General features: G+C 44.2%; 1 protein-coding gene across 1 annotated transcript; it reads left to right on the top strand.

The window, feature by feature from the left end:
- On the top strand, window positions 1-27,230 carry LOC144169192 (uncharacterized). Its single transcript, XM_077698232.1, has 5 exons — window positions 1-170; window positions 5,691-6,036; window positions 12,055-12,275; window positions 18,896-19,418; window positions 26,897-27,230. Exons 1-5 carry the CDS (start codon window positions 116-118, stop codon window positions 27,159-27,161), a joined length of 1,410 nt encoding a protein of 469 aa, XP_077554358.1. The 5' UTR covers window positions 1-115; the 3' UTR covers window positions 27,162-27,230.
- Window positions 27,231-27,531: the final 301 nt, after the last annotated feature.

Here is a 27,531-nt window from a genome sequence, read left to right as displayed (position 1 = left end):
TTGCGCACGGCGGTTCCCTAGCTCATATATATACGGCCGTCGCTGGCAGAGCCCTCGGGAAAGACCACCGAACGTTCTTGAAATACTAGTTGTGGCACATTTCGTATGGTTCGTCATGACGTACAAGATTTACTTTGTGTTCGGCGTCGTTCTGCGTGTCTCAACAGCGGGTAAGTTCACCACAATATTCTAGTTTGATTTGAGAATTGCTAGTCATTTCACTTGTTCAAATCATTGCATCAATAAATATAAATTAAGCGCGCGATTGTTTAAAATAAGGCGTAATAGCATGCATATAATTATTTAGGGTGAAGGAAAGCAGAAACGCCCTTTAGTCTTGTGCTACAACATAGAACCCGAAACTATCATTGTTTCTATACACAATGACTGCTAGAGCCTATTGAAATCTCGAATGCGACATAAAACAAATTAATTTACGCTTAGACGACTATAAAACTAGATGTTGGCTGCAATTTGGCATGCTATAACAATGTTGATTAATTATCTCCTAAAGCTCAAGATGAATACTGGTGAAGCGTCACCACAGCTAAGGGTTCTGTACACTATTAGAAAAGACAAAGCTCAAACGACTCCACCTTAAGAGAAGTCAGAACAGACATTTTCAAGTAGGTGCCAATTCGAACTCAGCAAAAAAATAATTTAAAAAGACACTGCAAACGTGGCACAATACAATAGGATGCCATAGGTTTCGAGTTTTTATCGAGCTTCGCACCTGGCTAGCATAGTTGATATTTTGAAAGACTAAATTTATAACAACATTCACATTATTCAAAACGAGCGTACGTACAACTTGACTGCAGAAACAGAAACTATGTCGTTCGGAGGTGAGAGCTTGTTAGAATGCTCCGTTTGTTTGGATATATACACCGCAACTGAAAACAACGTATTCAAGTAGCAAACCAAAAGCGTATATAAAGTTGTGGTGAAACCAAAACAACATAGTATATGATATAGGCGCAGAAGTAGTACATATTTACAAAGGAATGGCTCCCCTTGGTGTACGACACAAACCTTTCCCGCTCACGCAAGAAGTACTCACTTTTAGTTATTGCTTAGCAAGTCTTGATTGATTGATTGATTGAGTGATTGTTTATGAGGTTTACCGTTACGACGCTACATAGGTGATAAGGCGCGCCGTAGTGGAGGACCCTGGCTTAGTTTTAACAACGTAGCTAACTTTAACGTGTACGGAAATATTGAACGCATGGTCATTTTAAGTTTTCGCTTCCATCAAAAAAGCGTTCGACGCAGTTGGATTCTAAACCTGGTCTTTGGGCTGTGCAGAACAACGCCTGAGCCACTGAGCACCGCGGCGGGTACTTATTTATGTTTAACTGAAGCAAGTATGCAACGCACCTAACGCTTGTTTATTCTCGGTTCACATCAGCTAGGACAGAAATTTTTACGACCGAATAATATAATCCTAAACTATGGAAAACTTATCCAAGGCTGTGGTCGCACTGGTTGAAGTTCCGTAGCAGCATTACGGCAAGTTGAAACGTTCTCGCTAACGCAAAGCAAACAATTGGAAAGCTTTTGATGCTCAAACAATGGTACACGATAAATTTAACGAATTGGAACACGAAAGCTTTTTCACAAAGTTGTTTATGTTTGGGCTTGATTTAAAGCTTTATGGTATGCCGAAAGTAGTCGAAGGCTGGCCACCTTTTACGTTGACGAAAATTGTAAAAAAGCAATATCACATGTTGCGTTTGGGGAATCAGCCCTGTGACAAATGGTCGTTATGGCCTAGTGGCTAAATAATTGACCCAGCACAGATGTAGGTGTTAAGAGGTTCATTCGAGAAATTTAAGTGGTGTTACGATGGGTTGGTAAAGTATCCCTCAAGGCCGGCCATTAGCCTCTTCCTTCAACGGTAACTCCTCAGAAACACAACCTCATGGTCAGCCGTAATAGTAAGTGACTTTGGGATGCCCGATTTCTGCCCTTGAAGTTATCAAAATGCCAAGGAAACCGTATAATCATGCTTCAGTTCAGGCGTGATGCTACTGCCACGACTGACACAGGAAGGAAGGAGAAGTCAGAACAGACATTTTTAAGTAGGTGCTAATTCTAATTTAGCAAAAAATAATTTGAAATGCCACTGCAAACGCGACAAAACAAGGTGCTATAGGTTTCGAGTTTGTATCGCGCTTCGCACCTGGCTAGCGATGCTACTGCCATGACTGACACAGGAAGGGTTTGGTCTCTTGCATCCCCAGCACATGCTTATTGCGAGGTATTTATAAAAACTGCAGAGCGGGGGTTACATGCCGATGGTGACCATATCTGTGGTGCCGAGAGCACTAAAATGATTTTTGTCCGATTTAATCAGAAATACGTAAACTAATCATTTTAATCACAAATTTTTGCTCTGCCAAACGGGTTTCTGTACGTCTCTTTCCCTGCAAGTATCGCAGCAGCCACCCGCTATTTTGGTGTTGCTGCGCTCACCTGAAGTCGCTCTGCGTGAGAGCGAAATATCATAGCGATTGTGCGGGCTTCGGCACAACAAGAGAGTCTCCACCTATCTGCTCTTTTTACTTACCCACGGCAAAGGGTGTTACCTTAGGAACTGCCATCCCGGAGACCCTAGTGCACTTTCCAACTGAGGGACGGGTCCCTGGGGAGTCACTTCCGGTTCTCCAGGCGGGAAATCCCCTGCAAGAATTCCCTTGGATTTTTAGTGGCGGTACCTCAACACTGGTTATTTTTCCACCCGGTGTTCTTATCAGTTCAGCGGTGCAAGTTTCGCAATGCTTTCTGTACTGTAACTTTTTTCAAAACAAGAATGTGTTATAAAGGTGTGCAGCGGTGAAATAGCGAAAACCTATTTACCGTATAATTTGTAGAACTTTCTACTCCTTGCTGCATAGACAATGCTACGTAATCAGCGGCAGAATACAAGCCCACTGATAAATAAAGGCACCTTGCCGGCGTCTCGTGAATCTGTTGTTTACATCGGAAGAAGGAACCCAGTTTAGGTTTTAAATCCAGCAAAATTTCTTTATTTCGTAATATTTTCAGCTAGCAAGATTACTTTAAAACATTTCTAAAGGTTTGAAGCATAATTAGCCCTTTTTTGAACTTTCTTTGCATAGATGTGTTTCCAAATGACGGTCTTTAGATAGCGCACTCAAAACACGTACAATACTGTATAATAAGAACAATATTTATCACACTTTTTTCACTGTAGATACGCAAATCCAAAAACCAGCCCGCATAAGCGTATCGGCGGCTGCAACCTAGTGTCAGATACCCTTTGTTTATTTATCACTACCGTTATCACTCGCGGCCAGTAGTTTGCAAACTACACTTAGATAGCTATTTTAACACTTACAAAGTTAATGGCACCACACCGTAAACTTCGGCAATCAACGTTATCGTCGGTGAAGACCCAAAAGAGAATTTAGGAATGTAGGCAAAATTACGTGGGCGATTTCGGGCCTACTAACGTGGTCGTGAAGCTGGTAACAGGTTTTCTCTTTTTCTCGTATCAGACTTTCAGGTCTCTTTTTAATGTCGGTGCCTGCGTACGTTTTTACTGTAGGGTCCACCTTCAAAACGTGCTCGAGGATTTATCCCCGACACCTTTGCCCGTTTTTGTCTATTTTTTTAACCTCCAGGCTTCGTGGCTGCGTTTTACGAACAATTGTTTCTAATGTGCACAAACCGCAGAATAAAGCCCATTTCTAATGTCATGGCTTAAGGTAAAATAAGAAACTTGTTGTATAAGCCTAGAATGTCCACGTTTCGGTTCATGTCTTTGTTAAAAATGCTCTGCGCGACGCTAACTTACAACGAAAAAGATACAGAATGCATTGCCGAGCCTTGCAGCTCACGCGCACAATTTAAAATCCTATTATTTCACCCATTGAAAAAACAAAGCCAATGAGAAGCGCATAAAGCCTCTCAGCTCATGGCAAGTAATCTCCCACCTTCAAGGACTATCAATCCAAAGTTACGAAATGGTGGTCTGGCATTAACTACAAAACTACGGCTGACGTTCTTGTTTTGGAACTTTTCTGACATAAATACCATAATATTTGTTTTCATTTCCGAGGAACCTTAGATACATTCTGCATAAATTATTCGGCTGCCGTCAATACGTTTTGCGCCCAACCTTTCCTTCTCTACTTTGAGTATTCTTAGCTGTTCGTCTCTTCGTAAATTTGAGAATCATCTCCATGGGCTGAAATGTTTTTGAGCATAGAGACATGAGCATTTAAACTAAGATTATCTGACTTTTATTTGGGCGGTCAATTGTTTCAGGGAATCCTTATCGGGCGTGAAGTTATGTATGACATAAAGTGAGGCAAGTGGTTGTAAGACGCTGTTATTTCTTAGAATCACCTTCGCCTGGTTAGGGCTGTATTTAAAATTGCTGTCAACCCATATGTACTCCCTCTTTATCTAGCTAGAACCCCCAAACATTTAGTTTGTGGTAACATTAAGCAAACACACCTATTATTTGGGGAGCGGTGCCGCCAAAAGTGTTTCGCAACTATTTCTGCAGCAGAATATATGTTGTTTGTATCGGCGCTAGGATCCTAAAGTTTCACCATTCGAGAGAATTCTGTGTGAATTAGCTATTGAACTTTTATTATTTCCAAATCTATAAACTATACAGACATGCAGTAATTTTGGTTGCTCTGAGATACGGGCAAATTTGCCAAATTAAGTTTAACATTTCAGAACTTCTTATCATGGAACGCCATTAAAGGAGCACTGACACGAAAATTTTATGTTACACTTTTATTGTTTTTATCGATGCTTAATGGTGTGGTGAACCTGAAACAGCACCTCAAATACTTCAGCGCCCGATAGTTTATTACATTGAACGGCCTGAAAATCATTTGTTTCAAGTTCCCACGCTTTCATATCGAACGGCGCATATGACAGAATCCCGGCCTGACCTCACCGGTTTGTGCGGACATCACCGGCGCCTGCTTGAGAGGGTGCTGCTCCCGCTCGCCGCTCGTGGGGCCGCGCGCGTGAAGTGCCGTCACAAGGTTTTGACGAGCGCGGTCGCGTCACTTCTTTTGGCTTCACAGGGTGATGTCACGCTGTTGTTCATTTGCTAAGTGCCGCTCCGCGCGCTGCTCCGTTGGCGCGGTAAATGAGATCCAATTGAACTACGTTCTTCGTGTCGCAGGCCGCTCATATTTCAGCCAGGGTATTCTGTTGAGTGAAGGAAGCGAAGTGTGCAATAATATTAACGCTGAAAATTGGTGTCAGTGCGCCTTTAACATAATTCAGAACTTTGCATTTACACTTTTTGCATTGTAACGTTACTAAATCGATTTCCGGTTTCAGAAGGACTCAAAAAATATCGGAAAATAAATTTATACTCTTGTTCTTTCAAGTGCTTTCTCCCGTTTTTCTCCTTATAAACATCAATTTCCTTCTTGTTGGAGAGCTTTGTGAGCTCATACAAGACGTTCAGGGAATTACGCATTGGCTTGCACTGTTGTAGTTATTTGTTTAAAAGCATGCTTTTGTACCGCATTATTTCAATAAATAACTTGGGCAATGTCTTCGGTTTCTGCACTAGGAGTTCTACAATTCTTTACTAGAAAGATTTGTACTTCACTCCACCTTTTAGAAGGCATGGTCTAGCGGCCTCAGAAAAATATCTCACCCGCTATTATTGATTTTTTTCTTTTCAGAATTTTGCTCCAATGTAGGCTCAATCTTTGACAGAGGTCTTGAAAAAGTGCTTCTGTCAGAACAATTCTCACAAATTCCACTGCCTGAAATGAACCGGAGGCTTGAAGGCCTGTTTGGAACAAGCGTAACCTTAACTGGAGGCAGACTGACTGGACTTCAGACCATGCGAAGGACCGGGCAAAGTGTGCTTCGCGCTGGCATGTCTGGCAGTCGAATAACCTTCCATATCAAAGGAGGACCTCTGGAAGCAAATTTCGTGGGTCGCCTGAGGTCGGTGTTACTGAGAAAGGCAATGCGCGTGGGTGCTCGGGTGCCTACCTTCCAAGCATCCTTCACTGCTGAAGAGTAAGTGTCTCGCTGTTGCCTTTACTTTTAATCTTTAATGAATGGAGCTCTAATGGTTCAAAAGACCATGCGACGAATGTGATTATTATTTTACTCACTACACCAGCTTGTCTTTTTTTCACAGACATTCAGAGCGAGCATTTGCCCTAAAGATAACTTTGAGGGCCAACATTCTGCTTTGAAAATTACCCCAAATAGGAATGCTTCTAGTGGAAAGTGATAACCACCTCCTTTTAAGCTCACTGTATTTCATAGGCAAGCCAAACCGTTAAAAAAAGTTTTACTGTGCACGCCAGAGAACAAAGAAATGCACAAGGCGTCTTGCAGCGCTAGGCGCATGATTTATTCTGTGCTCGTGGCTCGGCCTGTAACCAATGCTAACAAGTCGAATAATGGCGATGGTGGAGAACAGAAGGTGATGTTGACGGCTGTTGAAGGGGTGGTAGTTTGATATTGCCAGTGTACGGTATTTTCAGATAAATTACTATTTACTTTAGGATCTCACAGTGATGGCCCAAGCGTATCAGGTTTGAGTATTTTAACATTTATTTCCAAAACTTGTTCGCCTGAATAGTTGTGACAACGTACGAATGAATTTTACTCGCTGTAAAGCCATGCCACAGAAACCCGTATTGAACAAATTCTACCACACCGTTAGCCGGACGCACCATTACGTTACTTATGCGCCTCAAAGAATGCGAAGGGCGTTGAAAGTAACATCCCGGCATTTCCACAAAAGTCTACCAGCGGCCGTTCTGAGAATTCCACAAACAGCGCTTTCATCGCCCCGCGGTTAGATGGCAATTCTATGCGTTAACAATTTTTATTTCTACACTACGTATGAAGCGGGATGCTTCGCAAAATTCAGTCATGTTCTTGTTAGTTACGGTCACAATTCTTGGAAAGTTTTTTTCTTGGTAGTGGTGACAATCACACCTTTTTTGATAAAGGAAGTATTATTTAAAAGTGCTTTTTTTAGCTGACACGTATACCGAGGTGTGGGCGTTCGATGCTAAAATTATGATTTATATTTTATGGCAGTGAATTCAACGTATGAACTTGCCACTGGTTACTCTTTCGGTGCTTTGCATAGGCGTAAAACGTATTCAGTCTAATTCATCTCTATTAACACAACGAGCTTGGGATTTGTTTGTATCACGCGAACAACAAACGCTTATGACTGCCAGACAAACCATAACTTTCTGTGTCAGGATAATGATTGCAGGCATGCCATGTTACAGTGACATTTCAGCTTATTAAAGTCCGCTAATATGCAGAGAAGGTACAATGATCTCTTCAAGGTCCTGTTACACTGTCGTTCATTGCTTCGTGGCGCCAGTAACTCCGTTTCCTTAGAGTACTCAGTGAAGGTGGCTTCTGATAGAATATGTTTGGCCAATCCTATCCTTGGAAATCTGTTTTCGAATATAGTCTACGTATCACTAACATTTGGAAATAGACACACGAGATACACTTTAAATGTCATGATTTTGTTCAACTTTTTTGTAAATAGAAGCTCAGTGCAGTTTGTATTAAAAGTCAACAGCTCTTTGATCCTCCTACAGACTAGTGCCATTTTATATCAAATTCGGAGAATTACTCGAAACAGGCGCTATTTTCTGGCGCGCATAAGGCTGTGAAGTTTGCCCTCTCATACGGCACCAGTGTTAGGTCTACAGTAATAACACATTTTCCCGATTTTAATTTTCTCTTCTTGCACAAGTACTTAACTTCCCTCAGTGCATTTTGTTTCTTCTTTAACATGCGAGTACCAGATTAGAGAAACACATGTGAAGGTTATGCGCTTGCATCGCAGCAGTTTTACCAAAAGCGTAATCTCAGGTTGCAATGTTTCGAAGCAGATTGCTGACAGATACTCAGAAAGTAGTGTACAGCCGGTAAAAGGCTTGTCTATAACACAGCGTTCGTACTCTCAGCCCTATCCTGCCCCGCCGGAGCGGGATTTGAATAAAACTACTGCGGAATTCTGAAGTCTTAGCCCTTAGCTTTTGCCTCCGACATGTTTGGAACGATTATGTTTTTGCAGTTTTCGAATGTAGCTCGTTGAAGTCGAAATCGCTGTTATAGACAAGCGTTTTTCCGACTGTACATAGCCAATAGTTCTAAAGGTCTAAATTTACGTTAGGGGGTTCTGCTTAAACACTCTGAAAAAAATAGGTCAAAATATAGGACGGGGAACAAGTGGGACACCGTGTTGGTGTTTTGAAACGCATCGTATGTCCCCGACTCCATGTTTAAATTTTGCGAGAACCACTAAACAAAGCTTATCATATTTACTTCTTCGGGACTTCGGGGACCTAAACTTCCAAACTAGCACGTCGCAGTGTGCAGAAAAAAAAACAGAGTGGCATGTGTTAATGTCTAAAAGCACCTGTCGAAGCATTTGGCGGAGGAGGTGGTAATCGGCAGTTCGCTTTCATGGTGATGAAACAAAGCGATTAGAATCGTGCGGAAAGCTGTGTCAGCCTGGTTGTTTTGTTATGCGGTCCTCAACTCAAAGAAGGTGTTGTCACGAGAGGGTGACAAAAACAGCAGTGGAGCGCAGTACTGTGGACCCAACCCCTTACAAAGGTAAGCTGTATAGGGGGCGTGGCTCACGCAGCCTCTCTCATGGCCGGCTTCTAAACTCGTCGCATCTCTTGAACCCTGGTTTGTTACATTTCTGCTGCCTCCACGCGACATACTTTGTGGACATTTGGATGTACATCTCTTAAGAGCCATCTCTTCAGTGCTCTTGGATTGCGTCGGCGGCTCGGTCGCAAGTCATTACAGTTTAAAAAGGCCTTTTATCTTCAAAAATTACAAATGACTCTATAAATTCAATACGCACGATCTTTCCCAAATAGAACTTCATGTTATTCAAGTGTAGGCATGTACACCACCAATAAGACTGTTGTGTAAATCCCTTTAGAAGCTGGGATATCTAACATGCGAGTGAAAGTGTGCGTTTACCCTGGTTTAGCGTTTATTTACACATACAGTAGAATCCCGATAAACAGAAGTCGCTCAAACTGAATTGCCGCTGAAATGGAGCATTAGCCTGCAAGTTGGTTGGTTTTGTGTTCAGAAAGCGTAAAAAAACTTTTGGCAAACACCTCTCCGTGTCAACAGAACCTAAGTTGGAACTAATTGTCAAACCTATTGCCATGAGCCTCAGCTTTCTCCAATTCCGGCAATTTCGTTTTCTTTTTCTCCTCGTTGACTTGGCAAACCTCGTCTCGTTAGTAGTCAGCCGCGTTAAGCCGACAAAGGCAACATCGCAGTTCTTGTTCTCGTCACTCGGTTTCTAATATTGTCTCCGAGGTTACAGTGCTTAGCTCCTGCCACTTCGTTCGTGCCATCATGGCGCTATTCGTGCTCCATTCCCACGTTGCCGTCTTCTAAATTCTGTGCCCCGTCATCACTCTCAAAATTGAGGCCTGTAGCCTCAGTTGTTTCAATGGCGACAGAGAAGCGTGTCCACCATGCGCTTACGTTACAAATAAGATGCACGTCATTCTTGACTTCGAAAGCAGCTCTAACACCAAGACGGCGTTCGCGACGAAGACCGGGATCCCGAAAAACAGCTTAACGAGGATCCCGCACAGCAAGGAGAAGCTACGGGATGCCTTCGAAACCTCGCGATTCGGGCCCCAAAAGAAGCGTCTGGAATGAAGAGGTGGACGAAAAGGAGAAGCCATCATATGAACCTGAAGGGATAGCTTCCGTAAAACATACCAAACTTCAAGGAGCGCAGTCTGCTGTGCAGTATCTAAGAATATGTTTCCGAAGGAACGAGGATCTGAAATGTAATCTAAAGCTTAAGTACCATGGAAAACCGACCCTGAAGTTGCAGTTGCGAGGACTAAAAGAAAAAAAAAACCGGAAGCATATTTAGTGCAGTCACTAATTGTTGCCAATGTGTACGCTGCGCGCCTAAACCTCTTGTAGGTTTGTTACTGTCTAAACAACTATCAGCTACGTCACATTCTAGTGCTGAAAGTTCCATGAAATCGTACTAAGAGTGTGAGGCACATAAATTTGCACCATTGCACATCACTCTATCAGTAAACGGGACTTCTGTTAAATGGAATATGATTTTTTTGGTCCCTTGAAGTTCTGTTTGTCGAGAGTTTACTGTAGTTGAGACACATTCGTAGACATGAGCAGTGCTTGGAATCGAGACGTTGGTTATACCTATGCTAACACAGGAAATTAATTAAACACTGGTCTCAATATTTTTCAAAATAATGCTGCATCTAGCAAGACGATCTAATGAAGAAGTTACGAATATATACTAGACTGCAAATTCCTCCAACCATGTCCTCGGACTGAAAGAAGTATGTGGCTATATGTTTCCAAACACATCTTTGTTTCGTATACCTACTAAGCTTTGCTCGCTGTTTGCGCGGAACCCTGTACCACGTACTTAGATATTATCTGTAGTATAACATATGGTGTAATAAATGGATTAGAGAAAAACACCTCAACCTATTCATCCTATGTATATTTGACCTAAACGATCCGCAAATCATGGATATTTTTACGGAGGCCCAAACACACAAACGGGCGGGCACCTAACTACGGCAGAGACAAATGCCAACCAAAGATGAATAACTCCCAGTGGGAACAGACATGCGAAATAAAGAATACTCGTCGCAGGAGAGATAATTTTATTTATCATTAATAAGAAACCTGCTTGAGAGTTTTCTAAGGCTTAGATTAGTTAGCGCTATCATGAAACAAGATTCCTTTGTTCTCTTTTCATGCGAGATTTTTTCATCGTTGCACTATTAATATGTACTTTGACATTCCTTAATAACATAGGCTAACGCGGATTTTTATTCACGCTAGCCGGCTTGCATAAAGCACTCACACAGAATAAAATTACTGCTTGCATGTTGTACTTAACACCGAAAAATGACTCGCGATTCCGACTTGGCGAAACTGGATCATCAGCAAAGCTCAAAAGCACGCGATCTATACAAGAAACAGATTTTTTCAGAATGCTACAAGGAAATTTTACTTCTCTTGAGCGTTGACTGCGTTCATTTTACGGCAGACAAATGTACGCACACATTGTTCATTTGACTCCAGAGATCTCTGAAATGGTGTCTATTAAGGATAAATAATACAGTCCAAAGGCAAATCCAAGGGATGAGATTTATAAACTCGGCTTCCAAGGGTACACATAGCTCCTACGCCAACGGCAATATGCGTTTACTTTCGCGATGGGACTTCCTTTTGTAGTTGTCCGTTTCCCTTTCAATTTTTGGAAAAGGTTACGTTCGGCCATGAGCGGAGATATTGCTCTGCTTTGGGTATTGGCTTAATCTTTCTATGGTGCTTTCCTAGGTTCTTTATAGCCGCATGCGCGCGCGGACCCCGTTATATACCGGATAGTAGCCATAGAAGCCTCCCTGAAAAAGTCTCTTTATTTATTTATTTATTTATTTATTTATTTATTTATTTATTTATTTATTTATTTATTTATTTATTTATTTATTTATTTATTTATTTATTTATTTATTTATTTATTTATTTATTTATTTAATAAATAAGCATAAATAAATATTCATTTAATTTCACACAGCCTCATTGGCCGTTCAGCCTTTTTGAGGGTAGTGGCACAAAGCAAATACATCAATAAATAGAGGTAAAACAATTCGGCGAAACGATCGCCATAACAAAAAGCCGGCACAAATACGCAAACCAGTCGTATAAAAAAAGTTTAAAAATCTTTTACTAAACGTGGATTTGAGCATTGCGAAAAATATCATGCAAAATATAGCAGATGGATGTAAACAAAAAAATTCATTCCAGAAACCTCAGGAAATACACGATATTTGGAACAAAAATACAAGGCAACCAATGGTTATCATAGCGCGGCGTGTAGTAGTCTGCCAGTTGGTTCTCAAGTTATTCGACATTGATTAAAAGCATCGGGGAAGACGGCATTGGGGTTCCACCCTGGTGATGTTTTGTGAATGAATAAATGAACTAATTTTACTGTTTCAGGCTCTTCCCAAATCGTGTTCAACTTCAAGTGCACGGAGTGCACATGTCGAACATCCGTCTACGACTGGGAGGAACCAACATCGGGAGCTATGGTTTTATTACTGACCTGATTAAACCTTCCATTCAAGAGAAGATCGGCGAGATTTTGGCCCGTGAGCTGCGCAAGCTGGCAGAGAAAACACTAGGAGCCGTCAAGGTCTACGCTGCTCAGAATGAAGCGGGTGCGAAAAATATAACGGTGACGTATAATACAACTAACCATTTAACTGGCTGGAGCACGTTTTAAAAACCCTTCGTCGGTCAAGGACAATATGTAGTTTGATATTATTGAAGGAAGCGAATATGATGCAAAATTAAGGAACAGGATGCAAAAACACGTTTTTTTTCTATTGTAATTTCAAACTTTCGCCCATTGCTGCTTGGTGTTCCTTTCGGCGGTAAAGAACACGTGACTAGCTATTTAGTTTGTATTTATTCTTCGAGCCCTGAGTATTGCGCTTATATACAGACATATTGACTCACATAATATTTAGCAGGAACTTTCTCGCCCATTTTCGGGTATTTTCTTCAATTTCAATTTTGCTCATCTCAGCGCGGTCACCACCCGTTTTCTGGGTCAAATAATGCAACATGAGTGGAAAAGTTTACGGCTGTTTTCACAAAATTTTCAAGAATGTGAAAACCTCAGCTTGCACTGATAATTAGAAAATGTTGCTAACATACATTTTTGTCTTTCACGTCAATTTTTGCTAACCCCACCGAAACCAGACGAAGCTTAAGCAGCTTCCCTGGTAATACGCCTCGAGCTTCGCGATCGCTACGCCGCCTGCCGCCCCTTCTCCGCGGCGTTGACGGGATTTGCGCTGCGTGGCTGATAGGGGCTCGTGCAGTGTTTTGGTTCCGTTTCGCTTCTTTTCGCCTTTCCGCGCCCTAAAAAAACTTGTTATGGTGACGTCTATAGGCAGAGAGTATGTTTAGGTCACTTAAATAGCAGCTGCGTCTTCGTAGAGTACGCGATCGCCTGCAAGAGCTACCCGGGGACGCGGTGCTGCGCGCTTCGTCGCCGCTCTTCCGGGCGTCGGCGACGATAGCAACATATCACCCCTGTCACCTCCAAAACATCAGACACAAATGAATTCTACTGTCGCCTCGTTTAGTCCTGATACTGGCACAATGAGAGGTTGTCTTCATTTTGTAGCGGGGACAACGAAGGCGGCTTCGTTTCGAATATATACGTCGCAGAAAAATCTGTTGCGGGGATGTGATGACCCAATCCGGTACAATAACTCATGCCTTCTATAATAATATAAACCATGCGAAAACGTAAAGTATATTCGAAGCCTGTGGGTCGCTTAATATGTGCCCACACACGCCATATAGCAAGAACCAAGGCAAGTAATGAAACCACGAAAAAATAAATGCTGTGCAATTGCAGAAATAAGAAACATAATAGCTCTAACGGAAATGAAAAAAAAAAAAAAAACAATAAAGCTTCTGACTTGCTAAAGACGTTCGTGGAAACTTAAACCAGGTAGGGTTCAATCGAGCAACTATACGCGAAAGCCCTATTTCGCGAGATGTCGATCGGGGGGGGGGGGGGAGGGGGAGGGGGGATGCTGTGTACAAATGCGGAGCGGTATCAAGCAGTGAACGTTTTAGTAATCACGCACACACAAATCTCGCGTTCACTTTCCTTTTGTTTTTTTACTTCAACGAACAGCTGATCGTACGGCGGACGTATTTTTGGAAGTATACATGTAGGCTGTTCAACAAGCGATGAAAGGTGTCGTTGAAAGAGTGTGGTATGTGATAAGGCCCTCTGGTTTCAGTTTCTGCTTTATTCTGCAGGCTCCCTGTGCCTAATGACGATGTTTCGAAGAAGCATTAGTCGCGGTCGCGGATTATATTCTAGACCCGTCTCCGCGCTGCTCATGAATGTTTGCGGGCGCTCACCTCACGACAATACGACTCTGCCGTGTGCTGATCCCCGAGTATAATTATGCATTGTCCATCGTACTTTTGTTGAATATTCTCGAAATTAACACAGACTGGCTTTTAAATGGTGGTGATATCTGAGGTGTAATATTGGCAAACGTAACTGGGATGCTGTCAGGTATGAGGGTTCCGCTGTTTATGTAAGCGCACAAAACCGATTTAAATCGTAGTGTATATGCGTAGCATGAACATCTGATGAATTGGTGGTTACGGAGACACTGCTAGTAAATTCAGGTCAGTGTAACTACAATCGGCTCCATCATACGTCGGTTCCGCGACGCTGGCCTGTGACACACACCTGGCGCTTATACAGACCGAACACACCACACTAAAATCGCGTCAGAAACATTTGCATTGTCGTAAACACACCCCATTTGCGAACAGAGTGACTGCTCCACAAAAACATGGATTTCAAACGCCCGCAAACGGTAAATCCCAGTCGTGAACGTGCCGCAAAAGCAGCGGCGGCATTGGGGAGCGGGACGCCGACTCCCGCGCCTGCTTTCGAAATGGGCCGCTAGGGGGATTTCAGTGGCGCCCCTACAGGCCGCGCTCGAGGCGTATACAACATGCCAATTCATAATGCTTTAAACATAGTGAGGTACAAAGCACCCCCGCTTGTAGAAAATGCTTAGTCCACCCGTGTAAACAGGTACAAAATGCCTCCAAAGTTGGAGGTCGCTTCACATTCTTAGTTGGCCGTCTTTTCTTACACCCCTTTTCTCACACCCTTTTTCTCTACGCTCTTTTTCTTAGTTTCGAAAACCCAAACTTGTACCTTTATATCGTACTCGGAAAAAGGGTGTTGAAATAATGAACACACTTTTTGAATGGTGTTTAGGGGGCGGGGAAGATTTGTTTGGTATTGAATAAAATTCCAAAAGGTATGGAACAGAAAAACTACCTCAGGGTTAAAACTTTTGGCAATCCGCGTGTTGATTCACAATTAGCGCTAAAATATGTTTTTTGCGACAAGCCCACCGACTCGATCGGGGGGCTTTCCTCTGCTGGATATAAAAGTAAGAAGACCACATGTATTACTACGTAAGTATGCACTCCCTGTACCGCTTGCATCCCGTTGGTTTTCTTGCTCAATTTATTTGTGTCCCAAGTGGAACTTGTGCGTATTGACTCTCTGTATCGAATGCTGCGCGCTCCGCCGATTCACATTGCCAGGCGTAGCTGTTGCCCTGGCCACACCCTTATTTTAGGGTGTGGAGCTACCTTACACCCTTTTCTAGGGTGTTTACACTAACACCCTTTTTCATCCGTACACCCTTTTCTTGCCAAAACACCTTCTAAAGGTGTCCGCCACGGGACACGTTTCTTACGCCCTTTCGGCCAAAAAGGGTGTAAGAAAGTTTTGTGTGCATACTACAACAGAGCCCTTTTTTTCTGGGAACGGAATACCTCGAAACCTTCGCAATATGGCGGCACTATTCACACAAATTCACAAGAAAGAGCTGGGGAGCACAGCTTCTCCAATAGCCTAGTGTTTGAAATTCCATTATCATTAGGATAGTCCTCCGTTGGTGTCCCACCATGGGACAAGGTTTCCCTCAACTTTTAATCATTCATCAAAAATAAAACAATTTTTTTAACGCACAAACATGGCAAACTACTTTCCCTATGCCTTCTTAGGTGTGGTTGACCGTCAGCTTTTCCTGCCGTCCTGCAGTGAGAAATTTTTTTCGCAATCGCCTACCGGGGAAAACCAGCCATCGGCCGTACTCAGTACCCTGGCTTCCCAAAACAGCAGGGGCACTTTTTTTCACGCTATGTGTGACACTCCCGATGACCACGTGTCCCTTGGTTGGGTCCTTCGGCTGTGGGGAGAGTTGTCATCCCCCGAAAAAATTGTTTTTGGGCACCTATGAAACAATTTATGGTTAGGTATTGCCGCCTATGGGTCCCTGTAGCCACCCATAAATCGATGTTAAATAGGCTATGACAAGCTATTGAAGTTTTTATGTTTCACAAGGTAAAGACTGTTAACCGTCAAGATCTCTTTAGACAGCTATAGAACACTGTGCTGTGTTTAGGTTATAGAGCCAGAGCTCTTCAGGCTACTTTAGCAGGCTACTCACTTTTATAAACTTACCAAGACAAAAGCTCTCCCGGCGAGGTGTATACTGTTTTCTAGCTGCTGTAAATCACTAGACGTGAAACCATGAGTTCTCTTGTACAAGATGTACAAAAAGTATTTGCCCGGAAGCTAAAGAGATCCTGGTAAACAAGCTCCTGCAGCTGCCTATGCAGCAATATGTGAGCGTTTACCTTTAAACGTGTGACCATTAGGTAGCATTTATGCGGCTTTAGAAAAGTGCTTGGCACAGAAGCTACAGACCCCAAGCCATAAAAGATTTGTAGCTCGCTACAGAGGTAAATGTCGCCTGGAGCGTCTAGCAGGTTACACAAATGCGCTTATCCCTGAAGCTACAAATCGCACATCCATAAAAACTCTTTCTGTAGGTTTTAAAACCAGCTATGACACCAAACGTTAGACTCACGATAGAACTAGATGTATGGGATGATGATATTGATGAGCCAAATGTAGAAAAGCATTTGTTAGATATCATTGGTCGCTGATTATGCCGAAAATATTTAAAAAGTGCGATTGAATGCAGCTACTGAGCAACATTCTAATTTAGGTTGCAACGATCGACACGGCGGGTTGTCAAAGTTTGCAAATGCATGCCGAGTCAGTCACGTAAGCTCGGAAAAATCTTCTGTGGCACTTCGCTCTTTGGTGCGAGTAAAAAGTGGGCACTGCTATGAAAATCATATTTCGCTTCGCAACAGACTAGAATGAATTTTCCTGCACGGAGCTTGCGACGTTTGCCAGAGATATAGGAGCCGCATGTATACCACCGTGATTACAGATTAGTCATGATGTAGGGTGAAGCAGAGAGGTGACGAGCGACAAATGTTGAACCACAGACTGTACGTAGACTGTCAGCGAAGTGCCGTAGAGAGTTTCCATGCATAAGAAAATGGATTAACAATCCTCTGTGTTTTATTTTTATGAAGGCTTCTGTTTAAGCCTGTTGTGAACCATCCCAAAGAAATATCCAACAAAAGCAAGAGAATCACATGCCATATAGCACACATTTCGAGAACAATTTTGTACAAAAGTGACCATAAAGACAGGACACACACAAACCTATTTTGCGCTGTGGTTCACACAAATATGCGCCAGCCAGGTGCCTTTGAAGCTTTCCCAGAGTGTTTCTATGCGTCACCTTGTCCTCTTTCTTCTTTTGAAAAGTATTAACAAAACATGCATCGCAGACTGCAGCTAGGCACGTAACCAAAGACGTTCCAGATGAGGAGCTAAGACATCCATAAGATGACACGGTTACGGGCGATGACCTGTACTTATTGATTGATTGATTGTAGGATTTAACGCGCCGACGCAACGCAGGCGATGATGCGAGACGTAGTGGAGGGCTCCGTATTAATTTTGACCACCTGGGGATCTTTATCGCCCGCCGAAATCTCGTACACACGGGCGTTTTTGCTCTTCGCCTCCATCAAAAACGGCCGCCGCAGCCGGGAATCGAACCCGCGTCCTCGTGCTCAGCCTCACAACGCTTTAGCCACTGAGCCACCGTGACGGGCCTATGAACTGTCTTAAGGCGACGAAATGAAATGGCTTGAAAGCATATTCACCATGCATATAAAATCTAAAGACTCCTATAGAGATCCGCTGATAAGATTTAGAAGAAGGTAAAGACAGCCATAGGTATACGAATAGTGAAAAATAGCCGTAGAAGCGGCTATAGCTAATCCACTGATAAATGAAGCTTAAAGCATCAATAGGCATGAAGATACGAAGAACTAAAGACAGGCAGCAGAACAGCTATGGCTAAACCAATAATACCAACGTAAACAAAGCTAAAAGCACTGATTGACATGTCGATAAGAATAGCTAGATGCAGCTATAATACATGTTATAGCAAAATACACTTAAAGGAATGTCGATAAAAAAACCTAAACCCAGCTGTAGGAACTGCTGTAACTATACCACAGATACAACCATTGGAGAAGCTAAAGGCACCCATAGAAATGTTGATAAGAAAAGCTAAATACAGTAGCAAAAGCGGCTATAGCTAATTGGGCCAAATAGCTATACAACCATCAAAAGTATTTTCAATTGCAAACCATACAAAACTTCTGTTTGGAATTTGGCCTTTTTTTTCACTGAACGAAAAAAGAAAGGCAACTGTAATTAGGAAATATTTCATTGCTTGTTTCTAAACCGGCGAATTCTCCGTATTTTTCAAGTATAAACCGGGAAAACAATAAAAGTTGTAGTTTATAGGTTTAAACGAGTGCTACTGCTATTCAGCCTTTGCCAAAATTTCGTAGGCCACGGCAAACGTGGCCGCAGCAGGCGGGCTGCGAAGCCGGGGTGTTGCGCTTGATGCTGTCGGCTTCGTACGCGGCTAAAGAGAGCGAGGAAAACTTTCGCTCTTGCTTTCATATAGCTGGTGCGATAACTGCATCGCGCGGCCTGTTTCTCGAAGCAGACACTTCGCTTCAGAACAGACAATTGGCGCCGCACTAGTCGCGCCAACCACACAATGAAAGCGAGAGCAAACGTTCCCTTGGCTTCATTATCAGCCTTTACAAGCCGGCAGTGACAACCACAGCACCCCTGCTTGGCCTCGCGCCCTGCCCAGCCACAGAAACCGTGGCGTACACATTTTTGATGACGACTCTAGCTACGTGCACGCGGAAAAGTGTTTGACTCGAAGGAGCCATAGGTAACATACTATAATAATAGGACCTACGGCTTTATGCCCCCTTTTTCATATCGCTCATATTGTGCTCTTTTGTGTAGGCACGGATCCCATTCGGACTTGGAAAAAGGCACTCAACGGTGCGTCGGATTACTTGGGTGTGCTAAGAGGCCGGAACTTTGCAAGCCGGGACGACGATGGCGCCTACGAAAGTTCTCAGGAGGAGAGGGAAGAACGGCTGCCGTCCTCATGGAGCAGGACGCGGGCGCCCCGTTCTGCAGAACGCGAGCAATGGGTTTTCGACGGATGCCTCAGCACACTCGTCGTTTCCACGGGTTTTGAGCCTGCTCCGCTGCCCGGGGACCTGGAAACCTTCAACTGCTCCTTCGGCTCCGTGTCGGTGTCTGGAGGCAACGTTACAGGCTTGTCGAACGTCGCCACGAGAGGCAACAACGTGGTCCAGCTCGGCGAATGTGGCCTGAGCGCTCGCTTTGATCTCAGATTTAACGACCTCTTCGTGCAGGGAATGGGAACAGTAACGAGCGGCTCATGGTTCACGGTTACTACTGACTTCACGTTTGAGCTGCGCATACCTGCTGTTCAAGCGGTCTTGGAGATCACAGAGTGAGTACCGAAGGCCGGAGGACAGATGGAAGAAAGTGATAGCACATTTGCTGTGCACGCGGGTCATTGATCGCCTAGGATCTGTCAGGTAGCTCTTCTATGAGCATTAATAGGATCAGCTATGTTCATTACGAGTAATATTAGTTATGTGAAGAGAAGCTGGCAGAGTACAACAAGTGGAAACTTTAAATATACAAATTAATGCCAGTTTCACGCCTTTAAAATCCGCTCAAGCAGCGGAGCTATGTGGGAAGCGTGAACCATGCATCGGCCCCTTCCGGCTCAGGTATCTCTCTGCGCAGGCGTTTCCGTTCCCCTTCTTGTTTTTGAAGGTCAGAGCTCTCTTATCTACGCTTTCCTTGTATCGGCGCTTCATTCGTCGGAATTTCAGGATTTGCTGTTCTGCGTTGGCGTAGTATTTGCTTCTTCTTTCATGTCTTGGCTTTGTTGCCAGGTCGTTGGCTTTCGACTTTAATCACTTTAAGTTTGCGTGGGAGAAACCTTCGTGCTCTACCAACTGTGTTTAGGAAATTGGATTTCGTTTTTCTTGAAGACCTAAAGGAAAGCTGCGCGAGCATTATTTAGGCCCTCTAAACGTGTTGAATTTTCATTGCAATCACAGTCTCGGCTTTGCTGCAGTAGGCGGGCTCAACAGTTGCTGTAGGACGAAGAAATTATATGATGGTGCCAAACTCTCCGGAAAAACAAAAACGTGCTATGATGCGAAGAAGTATTTAAAAAGAAAAAAGCCTGCCAACTTATCAGAAATGGGAAAATGGACTAAGTGGCAACATTGGCAATATTTGTACTTAGAAGGTAAAATAAAAGACGCGAGCATTAAGGGGAGGAACTGTGGCAGAATCGAAGAAGCTTCTAATTGGCAAGCGTGGCATCTGAGAGAGAGAGAGAGAGAGAGAGAGAGAGAGAAAGAGAGAGAGAAATACTTTATTCAATGCCAGCAGAGGGGAGGTCCGGGCTAGGTAGAGCCGCTCCCTCCCCCCAACGCGTTTACGTCGCCCTCGGGACTAGGCCCCGCCGGCGTCGGCGAGAGCGGCGCGCGAAAGGTACTCGGGAACTCGTCCCTTTCCCTCCCGTCGGCGCCTCTCTCCGCCTCTGCCTGGCGAGAGCAGCCTCGAGCTGCTGGACGGCGAAGGTTTGTGATGTCAGGTCCGGTGAGTTCGCGGCACTGACGATGGTGTCCGGCAACCGGCCGTAGAGGTCGGCTGCTTCTACAGGATGCACTGCACAGTGCCACAGGATGTGGGCCAAAGTTGCGCGTTCGCGCTCACACACACTGCACACATCACTGACGTAGACGTCCGGGCACACGTGGCGTGCGAGTACCGGCGTGATTACCGATAGTGTCTGTAACTGGTGTAACAGCACTGCCTGCGAACGCGTGAGTCCCGGGTGGGGCGGTGGCGCGGCGCGGCGGCCGAGCCGTTACCACTCCAGCACCTCCCCGTACGTGAGGAGGGGCTCCGGGTCCCACCCGTCGTCGTCGTCGTCGTCTTCTCGCTGGGCTTCCGCCGCGGAGCTCGGAGGAGGAGGGGGTGCCCCGCCGGCAGCTCGGTGGCCGCTGGCCGGGCTAAGCACTCAGCCAGAAGTGAAGACGTAATGAATAACATTAATGCATGCCAAAATAAGTGAAAATTTCCGATGCTTTTTCTATGCACGTTTCGGTAGGCAGGGAAGCCTTACAAGAAGATAAACTTGCTGGGCGAGGTTCTGCCAGTGGCAAAACACCAGCTTAAACGGTGGTGAAATGATGACGAAATTAGAAGAGCGAGATATAAAGAAACGAACACTGGTATTGTGACTGTTGGATCAGTTGTATGAGAAAGCTTCTATAACCATTCTCCCAAGACCCCTCGGTCCTACGCAGAACAATTAAGCAGAGAAATGTTACAATATTTTTATACTCACAAAATGTACTTTTAAATAAGCTGATCCTTACAGAGTCATCTGCCTTTTCTGTTGTACACAACTTGTTTGCCAACATAACACCGAAAACATAAATGCGGCACCCTAAGTTCGTACCAGGCTGACAGACATTATGAGCTTCGGAAATACTCCTCGCTACTAAATGACATTAATGACACAATTGTGGTACTAAGCAAGGTCGCCCGAAACAAGAAAGTTTTGCATAAAGTCGTTTCAGATCACGCAAACACGTTTGATTTTAAAAACGCCACTGAATTAATCAGAGCATTGATGAGATGATGTTCACACCTGGTATTACATCTTTACTTATTGCCCTAGCCACCGCGGAATATATATTGTCACGGGACCAGTGGACAATGCCCCATGGCGGCATAGCTCGGCGTCGAAGACGACTAGGAAGAGGGCGCGTGCAGATTGAGCGGACTCGGCCATGGCCGCTTGTAAATAATGTAAATAGATCGTTCGACCCCATTCCATCGTTCGTCTTATCTGTGTCCTGCCGCCACGTAACATTTTGGTGGAGGTGCTGGGTACAGTCCCATCCCGACCACGAGCTTCACCCCGCCTCGACTCATGAAGCGGTCTCACCCTGGCTCTTGGAAAGCGTCGGCCCGCCCCAGCCCCGGTTAGCCATGGACGCGATCATTCCCCAGCCCCGTGTCCCCTGCCCGTGACCCGCCGAGACCAGACGAACTGATTAGCCACGACCAGACGTACCTCCGACGACGTTCCCTCTGGCAACTCTGAGGCAATATCATCAAATAAATATGAATGGATGGGCCCCTGGGCATGAAGCTAATTTGTTTACTGATAAAATCATTGTGTTTATACTGTTATTTATTTCAGAATATACACATTGCGGGCGCTGTAGCATTTCCAGTTTCGATGAAGAAAAATGATCCTGGAAGGATAAAATGCAGGCCCGGAGGCTCTAATTTCCCGCACTAAAGTTTGCTCTCTTTTGCTAAACCGGGAGGCAGAGGTATTGCAGACTACACGGGAGCGTAGAAGTCTTACTTGGAGTTCCGCCCGCTTATATTACCGATAGCTTAGGCGGCAATTTCGGTCACCATCTTTTTCCAGTGGGAAAGGCTGTAACATTCAAGAAAGAACACGCGGAGATTGTCTCCGACGCCACTGTACATTCGCCCCGCCAGAACTAGGTGGAGCAGCCGATAAACAATTTGCTATTGAACTGCTGCTTAAGCGCACTATTCTTCTAGTAAAAGCACGGCCGACCTTCAATATAATTTAATGAGTGAAGATAAGAATGTGCAAAGGCATGTAAATGGGTCGCAAGTCAAATAGTTTCCACTGTCAAGCAGCCGGAATACATTTTTTTCTTTTATTCCACACGATACCGACATTTCATAATTTTGGTGAAGTTTTTCTATAAGTTTTTTTTTTCGGGCTGTTCATATTTACTCGCTGAAGCTAAAATCGTGCATAACACAGGGTGCTGCCACGAGAGACTTATACCGAAACGATCACCGGCACGATACCGACACGATGTGTATTTGAAGGAATCTCAAAGAGAACAGGCATTTTTTTTAAACTAGACCTTCCTATAAAACCCTTTTTCGTCCCCGGGAAGTTGTTTTCACCACAATGATTTTTATAAGTATTTAAAACATTTATATTTATACCTAACTGACCTCAGCGGTGACGGAATAGGGAAAATAAGAAAAACACATTTAGGCGTTCGCTAACGGCAATTACCTTTCAAAATCTACGATCCAGTGGAATCGGAAGAGCCACGGGAATCGTACAGCCATATTGCGTGTCCATTTATTATTTTCGATGCTGCAAAACAAGTCTCTGAAGCAAGAAAGCGGTTTGAGACTCCTCACTTTTTCTTCGGTTTTGCTATATAATCTGATACAGATCTTAGAAGTTTTCATAAAAATTTCCAAATGGTTATTTTGACATAGTACACCTTTTGAGTAACTAAACTTGTGTTTTCGTTATTATATAAGCTTGTGTTTAGGTCACGCTGACTTTTAAATTTCGGTTTGATGTTCAGTTTTGTTGGTATGCAAAATTAGAACTGCATTGCTAAGCCAAACCAGAAAGTGACTTTTGCGTCATCGGTACAATATTTCAGCAACGGGTGCTTTCAGGTGATGGTCCAACTCAACAATCCAAGACGAGCACGTTTTGTGAGCCCTACCATCACCCTATACCTGCAACAATTCCCTTGTCGATGATTTTTACTTTGAGTACCAACTCCGCGGAAGCAGATGTAACTTGGTGAAATTACAAGTTTCGGGAGACGAAAGAGCATTGGTTTAGAAAATTGCAGGGTAAAAAGATAGGTGAACACTACCAGCAATCAAGATGATTGAATATATCGGCCGCCTTTGTGTTGCATGGTACCCCAACATATTTACAATCACTGTCATAAAATTATTATAATTTCTTAAAAAACTCCGTAACTTCAAAGTTTCTCGACAGAGTTACTGCCTTTTAAGCCTGCGTCTAGCAGCTTTTGTATCCCTTTAGTCTGTTCGCATCCCTCCTACAAGATATTTCATAAGGAGAAAGAAACTGTTCATTTAAACGGTGACTAAAAAAAAGCCACCTTGCAGATTACTTTACCATTGCTCGAATATAAAAGAAGGCGCATCTTTAAACCACTTATTCCGATTTAAAATCGCCAAATGTTTTATTTTTTTACGACTTGCCGACATTCTTGTTAGTTTTGTAGTAGTATGCCGAGAAGTCGCTAGGTTCATTCATTTACTTAGGAAACTTTGCAAATCCTTGACAAGACGCCCGAGGAACGTGCCAGCCAAGATAAGGCGAGATAAAAAACTAATTAGCATACACGTTAGCGCTGCAGCGAGCCTGTATTCTACTGCATATAGCGGTTCAAAACTGGGAAGCACGCCAGCACACAAAAATGCACTTCGACACTCCTAGATGCGCGAACACAAACTCCTAGATTGTCGTGTTGGGTCCAAACCGCCGTAACATAAACCAGCCAAAACCACATTTACGCAATATATACCAGTTACAAAAATCCCCCTCCACCCCATTTATCAAATGGCGGTCCGTGATTTAACCCCCTCCGCTAGGGCAAACAGTGGCAAACACGAGGGAAGTTGACTAGCCTGTCGTCTTTGAAGTAGTACTCAACTTATGGTGGGTTCTGCTTTACGTCATAAAAGAGAAAAAACGCGAAATTGTCAGCTAATTCAATCCAATTTATAGCTTCTAATTTAGAAAGCAGGCTTTATGTTACAAAATGTTGTGATGAAGTAGTAGTTTTGCAGAGTCCATTTTTGTACCCTATATTCTGCGCCGACAACTCTTAACCACAGCTTCAACGGAGGACGGGGGCCATCGCCACCTGAAATTTAAACCGGAGTTTCGTAACTGATATATATTGAAGAACTCTGGCCAAAATGATTCCGGTAACTAGTGCTGCACCCGCCGCTTAAGTGTATTTTGCCGAACCGCTCACTTCGACAGGTTTAGTAGGGAATGGTGCGAGAAGTTCGGATGCGCTTAAGTACTTTCTAGAAGCTAGGAACCCAAAAATATGTCGTACTGAGCGCCGCAGAGTGGTCTTTTGAGAGGGTGCGTTATCATATAGTTTCAGGCGTATATTTAGGCACCATGAAAGATAACATCAATGTTTAATAGAGGAAACGGTGGTCGTTGAGCCGGCACTTGATGAGGTGGGTACGAATTAGTTCAGGTAGCCTTGGGCCTTGGCCAAAGTCCTGGCACGGGTAACTAGAAAGATTTGGTCAGCGTGGGGGCAGGTGATCAGTAGACCCCCCAGCTGCTCGGGAGAAGGATTGTGATTTGGGTTGAGACATGGGGTGTTTTGACAGGCCCGCACCATGTGGTATGTAGTATTTAGGGTGGGGAGTAGTCACAGTGGAGACTGTAATGGGTAGGAGAAATAGATGCACCATGAGGGGTGTTTGTACGCACCAGGGGAACAAAATGATCTTTTTTAGGGGCGAAGCCCCTTAGTAGCGCAGGCTGTTGGCTTCTCCTGTCGTCGTAAAAACCATGGCGTCATGTCGTCACGGTACTAAAACACTGGGGCACTGGTTTACGCTTCGCGGTAGAGCATAACGCGTACTAGAAAAACACCGTGGAACTGTTTACGCCTCGCGCTAGTGCGCTTTGTCACGTGTACTGAAACGCACCGAGGCACTAGTTTACGCCTCCCTCTGAAACGCTTCGTAACGCGTACTAAGAAAACTCCTGGACAATTGTTCACGCCTTGCGCCAGAACGCTTCGTGCTTAAAGGCGCTATAGTTCAACAGCAAAGCTGTATACCTCTACCCCCAACGGTTTAATCTCTGCCGGCAAAAACGCCAGGTCGCCAAGAATAATCTTACACGCTGCATGCTTCGCCTCTCCACAGGTTTTACATTAGTGGAGATGTCTTGAGTTTTTCATCCTTTACACACAACTGGAAAAGCCATATCTTAACTCCAACGAACTTCCTTTTTTGAAACACGCCAGTCTTGGTAACTCACCCTTGTCCAGTGCGGCACCGAAAGTATTGTTTATGCCTACATTTTATTCAAAACTAGTCTCAGCAATTGGGCACTGGCCACTTTGTCGTGATCCTCTGACGGCCATGGTCATCGTCTCTGGCTAATCTCACTAAGGGAGCTTGCAACAGCCTTAGTAGGTTATGTTGACTGGCTGTAGTCGTCGTTTTTCAGTTCCCTTGAGAGTGAATGCGAGTACTGTAGACAGCGTAATGCGAGTTGGTGTAACCGCAGTAGGCTTCCGACATGTGTCATCCATGTCAGTGGCGAATCCTGCTAAGTAGACATTCCGTTAGGCTTTTAGTGAGCTTTAATTTGTGGCTACCCTAATTGTGAGTGCAAGGACAGGCTCAGCAACGTCAAACGCATGGTACTTCGAACTGTTTACGCCAGTTGTCCATGTTTTTCAACGTCGAAGACCACGGGCCATTCGCTATCTCCACCTAAACGAAGTAGATCTATGGAGGCGAAATTTTGCCGAAGATGACAGTGTTAAGCACATTGCGGAGGTTCTCAAATAGATTCCTATCCCGTGTTACATTTTTTAGTTGTTTTTTTCTACTCGCTTACATTTTCCTTCCTGTGCCGTCGGCCGTTTTAGGATCTGTGTCGCTGCTACAGGCATCGTACGGCGCATTTTGCTCTCAACGGGCGATTTGATGTTATTGCATAAATAAGCGACTGTTGTCACAAATTGCATGAAGGCGCCAAAGCAGGCAGAGGAAAGTGTGTGTAAACAGTACTGCAAGTGGAGTGTTCTCATTTGTTGGCACTTTGGTGGCGTGTTTCTCACGCTGTCTCTGTGACATGGTGCCTACTCACTACCTTCATACCGGGCTTCGTCAGGCAACCGATCAAAATAGCTACTGCTTTGTATCCACAACGTGTGAACGAGTGTAATCCGTACGGACGTAACAACCTCTGACTGTTTTTGCAAATCGTAAACCCTTGTATTTAAGCTGAAGTTTTAAAACTTTGCATCGACCTAAAACGTGGTTTGTTTGCCTTTTTAGGAGGTACAACAGGCTTGAGATCGCCCACTACGAGCTCGACTTCACCGCCCCAGTGAACGTAACGGCGAAACCTTTAGGAACCGTCGGATCTGTTGTGAATTTTTTTGGAGCAGCCCCGGAGCGCGCGTTGGATGATAATGAGCTTGAGCAGCTGAAGAATGCATCGAGGAAATACGTCCAGCAAGTTGCCGACAACATTGCCCTGTTTATCGCAGATCCACCTGTACCGTATAGGTACGGAAATGCACGATGGATGTTGCCCTAAAGATAAGATACTAGAAATAAAGAACGGAGTTCGTACGGCGCCGAAACGCTGAAGTCGTCTGAGGCAGATGTGAATGTTTTCGCCACAACACCAGTCAAGTATAGCGCTGCAGACAGCTTTTTTAAGTGTTTGTGAAAGCATTTTAAAAGCGTTTGTCCAGAGTAATCACAAAACTCTGGGAACCTTACGAGCACGTACTAGGCTACAAAAAAGCGCGATAAAGTTTACACCCAAGCGCGTCCTATAATATTGAGCTCGAAAAGCGTGAATGCTTTTGCAGCTAGCTGGCTCTTTTCTGCTGCGCAGTTTCGGTTGGGTGAGTAATTATGCCAAGTTTGCGTAGTTTTTCACCAGGATTCCAGAGTGACCA

This window comes from Haemaphysalis longicornis, unplaced genomic scaffold (genome assembly GCF_048455015.1).
Source record: "Haemaphysalis longicornis isolate Haplotype H1 unplaced genomic scaffold, Haemaphysalis longicornis Haplotype H1 scaffold_2, whole genome shotgun sequence".
Taxonomy (NCBI): domain Eukaryota; kingdom Metazoa; phylum Arthropoda; class Arachnida; order Ixodida; family Ixodidae; genus Haemaphysalis; species Haemaphysalis longicornis.
This window is presented reverse-complemented; position numbering and strand designations above follow the sequence as displayed.

What these genes read in the sequence shown, in the direction of transcription:
- LOC144169192 (XM_077698232.1), top strand. Translation starts at nt 116, where the DNA reads ATGACGTACAAGATTTACTTTGTGTTCGGCGTCGTTCTGCGTGTCTCA. An exon ending in TCTGCGTGTCTCAACAGCGG is followed by an intron (nt 171 to 5,690) that starts GTAAGTTCACCA and finishes TTTTCTTTTCAG; the next exon opens with AATTTTGCTCCAATGTAGGC. An exon ending in CGCTGCTCAGAATGAAGCGG is followed by an intron (nt 12,276 to 18,895) that starts GTGCGAAAAATA and finishes TCTTTTGTGTAG; the next exon opens with GCACGGATCCCATTCGGACT.